Source organism: Pinus tabuliformis, chromosome 2_1, assembly GCF_031772625.1.
Source record: "Pinus tabuliformis cultivar Carrire ecotype Pingquan chromosome 2_1, CPIR1, whole genome shotgun sequence".
NCBI classification, from domain to species: domain Eukaryota; kingdom Viridiplantae; phylum Streptophyta; class Pinopsida; order Pinales; family Pinaceae; genus Pinus; species Pinus tabuliformis.
In genome coordinates this window covers 384,444,249-384,456,945 of record NC_142299.1, presented here as the reverse complement: position 1 = coordinate 384,456,945, position 12,697 = coordinate 384,444,249, and the positions used below count along the sequence as shown (strand labels likewise).

Here is a 12,697-nt window from a genome sequence, read left to right as displayed (position 1 = left end):
TATGCTTCGGCATCTGCAAAATGTAATTTTCTTAACCTTAATGAAAATTACGACTTTTTCCCAGGGGAAAAAACATATTTATATCTATAAATTAGAAACCGTTTAAAACTCTAGAGTAGGAACTAGAGTTGATCTCAAAAGCATACATGCAATCCCAAAAGCAACAATATATCCAATTAAAGATAAGATCAATATGCGGCTTACGAGAGTTGGTGAAGATCCTCTAGTTGCGCTCTTTCCAAATTTCCCACACAAGGAAGAGATGAGCCATGATCCAAACGTAAGATAGGATGGCGTTGATGAAGGGAGAGGTTGGCCATTTTCTTAGACAATTACAAATTCCATCGTTTTCCTCGATGGATGTTAGGAAATTGTGCTCTAATTTATGCCATAATGATTTGGAAAAAGGACAGGTGAGGAAAAGATGGTCCATAGTTTCTTGTTGGTCTCTGCATAAAACACACCAATATGATCCATGGAGGTATTTTTTAATCAATTTATCCCATGTGAGGACTTTGCGCTTAGATAAGAGCCAAAGGAAAGTTTTTATTTTAGGCTAGGTATTGAGGTTCCAAAGCTTGTTCCAAAAGGGGTCTGGCTCTGGAAGATCATGTTGAATGAGGAGGCTATATGCTTCCTTGACAGAAAATTTTCATGAATTTTGGTATGCCCAACGAAGAACATCATTTCCATATTTTGGCTCAATAGATATTTTTTCCAATTCTTGTTGCATGAGTAAGCAGTTGAGATCGTTCACTTCCTCCAAGAATAGAATGTCATGGGCCCATGTGTGTTTTGAAGGGTTATCAGGGTTGGTCCAAAACTGGGGGATGGAGAGTCGTCCAACGCTAAGGACAGAGGTAAGGCTGAGGAGGGTGGGGAGGATCAAGGCTAGGACTTGTTGTTGTTGCTAGGAATCAATCCAAAAGTCTTCCTACCTTCCATCCTGAACTTCTAAGAAGTTATGAGCCTGAATCATATGCCTGTTTTGATTTGCTAGCTGCCAGATCAGAGAGCCCGAAGATGAGTGAGATAGATGAATCAAATCTAGTTGAGGGAGGTCACCTGTGTATTTATAGTGCCAGAGCTCGGCTAAAGGTTCCTGTTTATGCTTTATCCATTTCCACAAAATTTTGGCACCCATAATTTTGTTGACTTTTTATGGATCGCAAATTCCCAGTCAGCCAAAATATTTTGGAAGGCATATGGTGTCCCATTCAATGAGCGATCATTTGTGCTTGAGGTCATCTCCTACCCATAAGAAGGAGCGCTAAATTTTCTGATTACTCTAAGGACCCATTTAGGAGTGGCTAGAATGGAAAAGAGGTAGATTGGCATGGCATGAAGCACTGATTTAAGGAGGATGAGTTGGCTAGGAAATTTGAGGTCTCTGTGAGTCCATCAATTAAGTTTGGAGGCTAGCTTATCTAAGAGGCCCCGCTAGGAGGAGTGCTTAACAGCAAAGGAAGTGAGAGGAGTGTTATTTTTTGTAGCATCTGATGTGTTATAGCCTTGAAATTTTGTGGAGAGGTTAGAATACATGAGATATCCAAAACCCAGAAATTTTTTCTGGAAATTTCATCTAGAAATGACTTAATTAGACTATTAATCGGTTTTTAAATATTTCCTAAGTCTAAACTTAAGGTAATATGGTAAAATTGATCATAATTAAATAATTCAAGGCAAGAATCATCTAGAAACTCACACGGATTGATCCAGAGATTATCCTAGCCATTGATAACTTTTTAATGTTGGTTTTTGGTGTTCCAATAGAGGATTATAAGAGGAGGTCGATGTGGTGATGGAGAAGATACTAGAGAGTTTTGATTACATGAGCAGATCAATTTCCATAGTAGCAGCAGTCAGTTGCCAGAGAGAGAGCCTGAGATCAAAGTAGTGAGAGAGGGGCAGAGGAATATTTTTGGATCTGGTGAGTGCATTTGCAGAGAGGCAGAAGAGCCACAAAGAGGTTGACATTGGGGCAGTGCAGTAGCCTCTAGAGGCAGTTTCGATTTTGCTAGGGAAAGACGAGTTTTAGTGCGAGAAGTTCGACAACAGTTGCAAAGGTCAGGAGAGACATTTTCCCAGATAAAAGTAAACTAGACAGCTTGAGGAGAATTTTATTCAGAATGAGTGTAGAAGGGACTGCGCTAGGGTGACGTTGTAGTTGCGCAGAGTCAATTTGGATGGCTCACTTGGAGTTGTGGTTAGACCCGAGATTTTCTTGTGGGGTGAGGAAATTTCCTCACTAGATTTTTGTTGGAATTTTCTCTGTAGGATAGCCGGTATTCGGAATCCATATTGTACTCATATTATTTCACTATTGTTTAATAATAAAACACTCAACTTCTGCACCAGTTTTCCCAAGTTGGGTTTTTCCAAGGACTTTTGTCCAAAAATAACTGTGTTATTTTTATGTGTGTGTGTTATCATTTCTTCCAGCGTTTATTCTTCCACAATTTTTTTTGTGTAGATTGTGGTGTGATTTACTCAGTATTTGTTCTACAAAACAGTAAATAAATTGTTAAATTAAATTAACAATTAAGAGAATAATTTCAAGTTGCTGCAATAGGATTCCAGTTTGGAATTTTCACATGGTATCAGAGCATAGTTTATCATCCGAAGAGCTCAAAGGTGAAAAGAGAAGGAATTTCGTTGCTCATAGTGGGAAGCAGGCCGAAATTCCCAAGGGAAATGCAGTCATTCTGCCATGAGGCGGAGTTTCTTGAGGAGGTTCGATTTTTCTGAATGATGGACAAAAAAATATTCCAAAGGAAGAGGGAGAGACTCAGATATTTTTGTTGAGCAAATATGTAGTTGGACACAGTGGTTTTTGCATCAGTTCACTAGAGCAGAGCCAAGGTCGAGGTGGAAGAGAGAAGAGCACACACAAAGGGAAGTTTTTCCTCGGGGAACTTCTAACCTCAAGAAGTTAAAATTTTCCTTGGAGATCAGTAGTTGTTGTGAGCAGATCTTCTCACTCCAGTAGGAAGTTTGAATAGCAAAGTAGCAACTGAGCAGAAGGAAAAAGGATATTTTCGACATTTTGTTGAGATGGCCACTGTTGGGCTTCGTGATCAAGATAGGTTTGATAGAGCTTCCAACAATGTCACCTGGAAGGTAAGGATGTCCTTCCTTCTATATGGGTTTGGCCTGAAAACGTATATCGATGCAATGATAGCAATACCCTAGGATGCAGATTAGCTGAAGGAGTACAAGAAGGAGATGGCACGGGCGAAATGATTGATCCTAGACGGTGTCCAAGATTAGGTTTTTTCACACATAGATGGAAAAGATATTGCCAAGGAGATGTAGGATTCTCTATCTACGTTGTACCAAGGTACTTCCCAGCAACGGAAGGTGTACCTAAAGGAGAAGTTGAGGTGTGTCAGGATGTAGAAGGGAGAAGACATAGATCCCTTCCTCACTAGGATTTAGGAGATCTAGGACCAACTTGTAGTTGTTGGGGCAGCACCTCAACTCATGGAGCTAGTGCAATTGGAAACTCAACAGTGTCTCAGAGGAGTGGTAGGCATTCGTCCAAAATATCTTGGGCAGAGATACCTTTTCGAGGTGGGACACGATGTGGGCTTATTTGTATCAGGAGGAGTTTAGACGAGCTCTATTGAAGAGCTCCATCAGTGCCAGTAGCAACAGCAGATCAAAGTAGGTGAAGGAGGAGGAGAATGTGGTCCTCGCATCAAAGGGTCCCAGTCAAGGATAAGGGGCGCAAAAGAAAAAGAAGAAGGGCCTATCAAAGGTCAAGTGCTTCAGGTGTGATAAGCTTGGTCACTACAATACCTAGTGTCCTCTTAGGAAGAAGGACAAGGAGGAGAAGTAGGACCAGCGAGCAACTTCAGCAAAGATATATATGCTTTCCTCCAAGGTCGACGAATACTTTATGTTTGTCGATATACCTCCAGGAGTGAAGTGGGGTGACTTGGTGTTCTAGCCTCAGAGTGCTACAAATGGGTAGGATCCTTTAGGAGTCCACCTCTTGGATCAATACCTTAATACGGGGGCCCACGGTATTCAGTAGCAGGATGGATCAATGACAGTTGATGTAGTCAAATGCCAGAGTGACAGTTGCAGAGACTAGTAGCAGTAGATGTTGGGGAGTGTAGTGCAGAGTTGGAAACTATGTAGTTCGCACAATGCAGAGTTAGCAGAAGTGTAGATTCTTTAGTGACAGTACAAATATTAGCAGCATTCAGAGACTCGGGTGACAAATGCATTATACTGATCATAATTGATTCAGTATTTTGGATGCTTTTCAGATACAGATGTTGTAGTTGTAGCAGCAACAAATAAAAGGGAGGTGCAGTGCAAATGCAGTGTTGGCAACAGTTCGACAAGGTAAACAGCAGCACAGATGCAGCGTTTATCAAAATTACGTTGTGGTTTGTGATCAGTATGGTCAGACATCAGTAATGTGACAAGAGATGGTGCAGAAATAGGTGTTGCTATAGGGTGTGCAGTAGCAGTAGAACACATTCCTCTCTAAGAGGGAGCATTAATTTTTGTAGTATCAGATGTGTTCTAGCCTTGAAATTTTGTGGAAAGGCTAGAATACATGAGATATACAAAACTTAGATATTGTTTCTGCAAATTCCACCTAAAAATGACTTAATTATATTATTAACTAGTTTTTAAATATTTCGCGAGTCTAAACTTAGGAAATATTTAGATTAACTTAAAACATAAGAACAAATAAACCATCTTTTCTCATCCATGGCCTCCTCGTACAAATTAAGAATTCTTTTAAGTAATCTATACATTTAAATAAAATGATAATTATTTAATTGTATTTGAGGAGACTATCTAACACAAGTTAACAATCTAGTTTCTAATATGTGCTTTCTATCTGGACAAAAAGTCACCCAATCCTTTGGTTCTTGGGATCCGAGAAGGGAGGTAGAAATGGACAGGTCAAATGACCGCCAAACGCCACGCCCATTTCTCCGGGCTTGCCATTGCCCAACTCATCTATCCAGTAACCATTTGGATAAGTCTCCTTGTGCCTCAATTTATGGACCTTCGCACCTTCTTCCTCTTTGGCACCCTCCCTCAACCAAATCCTTTCTGTCGACCACCTTCGTGGTCTTGGCGGTAAAAACCATTTCACAAAACTGCCATCGCAGAGCTACAGGACGACCTCCACCATCCAGATGAGCCAATAGGGCTGACGTGGATAACCCATGGCATCCAAAAGTCTCCCCTCCAACAAGCAATATATAATCCGTCTGCCTACCGGACGGAGGCAGGAGGGTAGAGTCGACAGCAGGAGATCCAACGTGGCATCGCCGATCTCCTTGTTGGTATGGGAGTACACCATTTTCTGGGCTTCGTATTGCCGGTTGAAGATATCCACTCCCTCCAACGTGTCGGGAATATCTCGGAGGCCCATTCGCGTGCCGATGTCGCGCCACATCACGAAGGTCGCCATCTTTTCATTTTCCGTCCACTCCCGGTAACTGAACCTGCAAACGCAAAAACGAAAAGCCCTTTAGATTTCCATGAAAAGAAATTAAATTCACTGGAAAAGAGAATGAACTACCGTACTTGCAGGCAAATCGGTTGGGCTCCAAGATGAAGGCAGATAGCGTGTAGAGAAAATTTCCTGTAGTAGAATTCTAGTGTCTTCGTATCGCTTGGTTACGACTGCCGGCGAGAACTGGCGAGTGGCAATCAGCAGGTTGGATATGGAGGGCATGGCAAAGGTCTTGAAAAGGGTGAATTGGAGAGCCTTCTTGCCGAGCAGAGGGAAATCCACCTGAGTTGCGAGCTTCGCCAGAACCAGGGCGTGGCAGACGGGATCCATGGATGAAATTAGGCGCAAGCGTCTGCGTCGGAGGAGAAAGCAGACGCCCACCCACAAGAAGAAGAGGAGGAGGAGTATCATGGGAGAGCCCCATCGTGGATTTAAGTTGTACATCAAATCAGTCAACATGTTTTCCTAAGTAAAAACAATTGAACAGATTTTACTGCAATCTGTTTTATGAAGTTTAATAATACACATGAAATTTGTTTCCCAAGTTTAAAAAAAAAAAAAAAACCTTCTAATTACTTTATATGAAATTGGTAGATCTGGGACTACTTAGCATGAATCTAATTTTTTTAATTTATTAATTGTAAGGAATCATTTTCTTAAATAAAATTTTATTATATATAAATGAATTTTATAAATAATAATGGGGAATTTATTATGGAAAATCTTACTAGAATTGCAATAATCTCAAATCCCAAATTAGTAGGTGGGGAAGCTAGGTGACACGAATCTATTTTTTTTAATTTATTAGAAGTCAATGCAACCTTATAAACTCTGTAACACACTACAACCATTGATAAACATTTAAACTAAGCATATGTTGAGCATATTCCCTTGAGAACCAATCTAAGCAGAGAATTAAAAAACTAAAAATAAAAGTCAACACATCCTCATCCACCTTAAGTTCAAATTAGAAGCTTCAGCAATTTTATAATATATATATATATATATATATATGCCAAAAAATCATAACTCATATTATATGACACTTGTTTATAAGTTATTTTCTTTTTAAATAATCATTTTATGATAGAGATTTAACCTGTATTAAATATTTTATAGTATTTATAATAGTATACACAAAGCAGAGGTTGAGATATATCTCTAATGTAATTATACTCGTGTAAAAAATGTTATATAAACAAGTGTCATATGAAGATAGTTATGGCTTTTTTGGGCATGTGCTATTGATAAATCATGATATTGTCTCATAATATCATATCAAATTCTATTTATAGATTAAGAATCTTCATAATAAAATGACTTAATCTTAGTGATTAAAAATCTTATTCCATATTTTTTTTGAATAAATATAAGTTATACTTTTATATTAATTATTTCCGTTATTTATAAATTATAATTTAAAATGGAGTTATAATTAACTTATACAAATAAGCCAAACAATATGGAATGGTTTCCAATGCATGGCCTTGCATGCCAAGGGAGCATCAGGTGGACTATCCGTCTGGTGTAATACGTTCGAAAGGTTCCCTTTGCAGATATTCACAGCCCTGTCCTGGATTTATCTTCGCAGTGCGACATTTTTCAGTTATTTAGGCATTATGCCCATTTCTCGAAATCTCTGCCACCACTCTTTAAAAATGAATTAGCCATCCGTGTCAGTCAGCTTGATTTTAGTTGTGTGATGCATCCACTTTCATGGCATTAACAAAACAGAGCGTCATAGCATTATAGAACACCTGGAAAGGCTACATTCACAACATTTGAAGCGCTGACTCTCCGCTTGAAACCCAGTATTGTATCGTGCATCCAATGGACAATCCAAACCCAAATTTTAGCTAAAAATAATATTAAGTTGTATATCAAATCAATCTGCCAAGACAAGCAATTTCAGCATAGAACTAGTATTTGGGTATACACACGAATGGCATAAGTCTCAGTTAAAGCGGTATAAGAGAGGCTGTAAATTCTAGCATTTTAGTTATAATTAAAGTCTAAAAATTAAGATTATTTTATAGATTTTGACCAAAGGCAATATTGTGCTAAATAACTAAAAGAATAACACAAATAATTAACCAAAAATATTGCAACAGAAGTAAATGAAAGCAAGTAGAATTGAGATTGGACTCTGAACATGGCCCCAACTATAACTATCTCCATAAAAGAACAAATAGCACTGGAGATATATCATATTAGCAGGTACAACTCCAATGATCCCTTGCAAATGAGATCTTTCCATCAAATTCGAAACTCAAATTATTTTGAGGATGTCAACAAGACATTGAAGCAGGCCAAAGAAAAGGCCTAGATTCTAAAGTCGTGTAACATCAGTGTGGTTAAGTGCAATTGCAGGTACAAAAGCAACTGCTAGATTTAAAATTCAGGCATGGTGGTGCAATTTTGTAAAAAGGAAGGAATTTTCTTATTTTATCTTTTTCTTATCTTAAGCAATGTATGACTCTTTTCTTCACAACTCTATTTTCTAGATGCAGAAAACCATAGGATTGATAGTAGATAGCAATCAAGTGGAATTTTCAAAAAAAATTAGAAAGGATGAACTTATGAAGCAAATTAATAATGTCAAGAAGCCATCAAAGGATGTGAAGGGAATCGAAATTACCGTAGTTAGAGAACAAGCGAATGTGTAAGATATCCCCAGTCCAACTTAAAAAATAATTAGAAAGAAACCTAGCATTTCTCCTACCCCATTCATAGGTCTGCCCTGATAGGCCCTTCTGCAACAAGGAACAACCAACCCCGAGTGATTGAAATCAAATAGATTATGTGGAATCAACCATTTTAGGTCTATACAGAACCCTTTCAACTAAACACGATCAATAGTCCAGTCCGATCAACTTCCTCATCCTAAAGAATGAATTTATTGAAATAATGAACAAAGCCGCTAAGAAAGGAAAAAAGGAAATTGTCAAAAAGAATCCATAGAGAACAAGAGTGAAAATAAATTAATCAAAAGGGAAAATAGTTGTAGCAAAGAGCCCTATAGGTTTGATGTATTCTATTGCTGCCATATGTAACAAGCTTAAGCCAATGAATGTGTGCAATGATTCAACAGATATGGTGTTTGTAATATCATTTATTGCAGTGAAAAAGTGATTTAGCTTCTCATGCATATCGGTTAGATTTAGTCTGCATTATTGACTTAAAATTTGCACTCCCTTTGTCATGGAATGCATGCCATTGCCTAATTTCTTATTAAGAAGAGATTAATTATTCCTTTATTCAAATATCTCCCCTCATGAAATGAAGACCCTGCTTTTGCAAGAACTATGTGTGTTATGAACACTTCAACTGTTGAAAATCTATCAAATATTTTTTTATGAAAAATGAATCCAATGAATGTATGGAAATAAATATCTATTCTTCTCCATGATATGCACAACAGAATTCTGTGAAATAGCTAAAAATGTATCCACGGTGGATGCAAGTAGTTTTTAGTCTTATTCGAGCACAATTACAAGTTTTGATCAAATGTGTTCACAAATTGCCAACAGGTGACATAAAGGATATCAAGTTTTTTCAAAGAAAAACCTCACTGGGGAACCCAAGGCATGTTTCCCAAATTAGAAACCCAAACCAATGCAAGACGGAAACATATCAATCAGGAAACATAGAGCTACACAACAACAACCACACTATATGCAAAATAGTAATAGTTCTAAGCAATATAGAGATATCGTTAACAGTAGTATCACAAGGATGTAGGATCATAGCTCTGTAGAAATGACACATTACATGTAAGTTGTAACACATATGGTTTTAACTTTTATCTATATGAATGATCAATATATAAGTAATCTGCATAAAACCCTTTCTTTCTTGTGTAACCTTCTCTGAGCCCCATATACAGAATTTAGACATGTGAACTAGCACATTTTATTTCCAAGCTCATGAAGAAGCTTACTTCGAACATTCAAAATTTCATAAACTTCATTGTTGCCTGTATTTGAACTGATTGCCTAGTGTCATTAGGATCACCTGATAAGTGGGGTCTCCAACTTCTTTGAAAAAGATATGTTTAGGTAAGTCAGAAGAGAAGTTTTCAAGTTTGAGTGTAGCACAAAGAAAAATCAAGGCAATGGAAAGCTCAAAATTTTGCAAATCAATCCAATGCAGTAATGACAGTCCATTTTATACAAGGATATGAAAACCCCTAGAATAGAAATGCACATGGAAAATACATTATTGAATAAAGACACTAGAGAAGACAGTAACAGTATCTTTTATGTTAAAGACTCAGAACCTGAAACGGTCTTTAAAAATGTTTCAGAAACAACAATTTAATATACAAAGATATGTTGATTAGAAACCGGGATTTAATATGCTAGTTGTACTTGCGTGACTGTGCAAATTTTCCATTGACTTTTACAGTTGAGATCCTTCAATCCAGTGTTGTCTCAAAATTTCCAAGTTATAATCAATTATGAAGAAAAATATGAATTTTTCAAATATTCACTAAAATTGATAAAACGTGGGTTTGAATGCTAGGGTTTGAATGCTAAAAGTAATAATAGGTCAATGAAGAGTGTGCACTTTTGGAGTTCATACAGTGACAAACTAAGTTGCGACTCAAATTAGCTAAATATGAAGAAAGTCTCTACAAATTAGCTAAATATGAATCGAATAGTTGCAAATAGAAATATTGGCCATCCTCCATTTAAGATAAAATTATTTTATCTTATAAATCAATAAATATTTAGTAGAGACCTTATAAATCAATAGAAATTTGAATTTTTTTACAAAAATATAATCAAACATTTTACAAATTATATATTAATAACTAGTAATATTGGCCAAATTTTTTGAACTTAAAGATAAATTTCTATAATAAAGATGAGATCAAGTGAACCAACCATTTGAAAAACGCAGCTAGAGTCCGTTGAAGGACATTTTGATCTACTATACCAAGTGATTCCTTCATCTTGGTCTATACCCGTCGCATCTCCCAACAATTTTAGGCCTTGAGCAAAAAGATTTGGAGGGAATAAGGACCAGATGGCACGAACACTCTTAGAATATGTTTGTGAATATGGAAATCCAAATGTTGTAACAAGCTGCACAAAAAATAAGATACTTATATTAGTGTTTTGGATTACATGTACTCTGCCTTTAGGAGTTGTGCAAAATGATAGCTTTATGGAGATTTTCTTATAAAGGCAGACAACAGGAAGGCAAATCCAACATGTTGCATGATCTTGTGAAGTGAGTATCTTCTATTCATGCCTAAAGATTGCAATCCAAAATAATTCAGTCTCAATGTATATTCCTACTCTTTTCCCTTAGTTTAAAGTCATTTCATCTCTGCAATGTGAAATTTGTATTTTGAAATAAATGTTTACCTCATTATTTCAATGGTAACATATTAACATGTGGTCATTCAATATAAATGTCAAGACGAACCATATACATATAGAGTGTAATATATGCATATTTGTGTCATCATCTGCAATCATGAATTATGATTGAAATGTTGATGGCATCGATGTGCATCTAAAATTCTTCTTTTTTTAAAGAAAATCAAAGTCTTTACTCTGCAGTTTTGAAAATAATTGGGATGGATGTTCATGTCCTCACCATGTTGAACTGAAAGAGAAAGAACAAAAGGAACAAAATTGAGAAGTTGTTCTTGAGGAAAAAGTTGAACTGGAACAACATTCCAAAGAGGACCATGAGAATCGCAGATACAAAAGTGAGGATGCCTTCCCAAGTCAGCCAAGTCAACCAGTAGGCTGAATTATAAAGCCCCATGATAGACATTGCCTGTCGGATCCCAAAAGGCAGTTAGATAACAATGCTTATACCAACTTGCAAAGTTGTTAAGTGAAATCATGATTCAAGCTAAAAGAAATCATTTCCTGCATAAATTCAAATGTTGAATCAAGAGTGAGAAATATTTTTTAAATGTGTTCTAGAAGCATTTGAAATTTTCAATAAAGAACCAAAAAAGGGCAATCATTGACATGGATACCTGACAAAGTTTAAGCTCCTTTTCGGAAACTATAGAACCCAGTTGAATGACAAACCCCGAACATTGCAGTGGCAAGAAAAAATATAGGCCCAACATGTCCAACAATAGAGAAAATTTCAATGGATGGATGTGCAAATTCCTTCAGTCCAACTAAAGTTGGAATCTGCATCTGATAACAAAATTGATGTATAATATGCAGTTTCGGCCAAGGAATATAGGAGCAAACTCAACCAGCTTGTCAGTGTAATAGAAGGGGTGACAATTGGCCACTGCTACACAGCCTCCAGGGGCATAGATTTTGACCAAACCATTGTAACACTAACTATGTTTAACTCATTAAATTAAAAAAAAAAAAAAAAAACCTTGCCAAATCAGGTGACATATGACCATATGGCTATCTACTACGAACCCCTCTTTGAGTGGACTCTCAATAAAATCAATGAATTCACATTATTGAACTGGTTTATAGTATAAGTGGCATGATCTCTGCATGAGTTACTCATGAACAGTTTATTTTGAGATGAAAAGGTTCCCTTTCGTATCTTCCAAGTTACCTTCCAATCTAGAAAAAACAGCATCGACAAAAATACTTCTTGAATGATGTGGAGGTTGATTAGTCTCAGCACCCGAGGGGAGCTTCAATCCTTCTCCCACCACAACATTCAATGGCTCTCTGAAAGAAGTCAATTTCTCCATATCCATGTACATGGAAATCAGATCTTCGACCTTAGTTGTGTCATCAGAGACCGTGGGCAGGTCAAAACCAGCAAAACCAAGATCACCATCAAACATGATATCATCCGGCAAGTGAAACGAAATTTTCGACTGAGCCCTGCGATGGCTTCCTCTGCAGGGTGGAACATCTGGCATCCTATTGACATCAGTACTAAAATTTTGTGAAGTACCTAGATTCCCTGAGGGCTCTGTAACGCCGAAGTACCACACGAGCTCACCAGTTCTTGCATAGTCACATCCATGGCCATTGAATTCCATTAAGAATCTGATAAAGCTGGCTTTGGTTTCCTAGTTAATGTGAATGCATTGATAGAAGATCGATAACCTACATACCTAGCTTGCTGCACTTGCTGTGACTGAGAAGGATTACTGAGTGAATTCCCTGTAGCGGTCTTCGGTGCATTGGTTGTGGCCATGTTGATCTTCAAAAGCCCTAGGAATGCCTCGTAACTATCCCCTAACCCTTC

At 37.3% G+C, this 12,697-nt stretch overlaps 1 protein-coding gene across 1 annotated transcript; it reads right to left on the bottom strand.

Moving 5' to 3' along the window:
* Positions 1-4,876: 4,876 nt before the first annotated feature.
* On the bottom strand, positions 4,877-5,821 carry LOC149200451 (ER-bound oxygenase mpaB-like). Its single transcript, XM_089400949.1, has 3 exons — positions 5,538-5,821; positions 5,252-5,480; positions 4,877-5,143 (listed from the first exon to the last, which is right to left on the bottom strand). Exons 1-3 carry the CDS (start codon positions 5,819-5,821, stop codon positions 4,877-4,879), a joined length of 780 nt encoding a protein of 259 aa, XP_089257075.1.
* Between the last annotated feature and the right edge of the window lie 6,876 nt (positions 5,822-12,697).

Bases quoted from the DNA above. Each gene is read 5' to 3' on its own strand.
- LOC149200451 (XM_089400949.1), bottom strand. From the start codon at position 5,821: ATGGATCCCGTCTGCCACGCCCTGGTTCTGGCGAAGCTCGCAACTCAG. The intron at 5,481-5,537 runs GTGAATTTAATT...TTGCGTTTGCAG, and splicing joins GTAGTTCATTCTCTTTTCCA to GTTCAGTTACCGGGAGTGGA. The intron at 5,144-5,251 runs GTAGGCAGACGG...GTCGTCCTGTAG, and splicing joins TACCCTCCTGCCTCCGTCCG to CTCTGCGATGGCAGTTTTGT.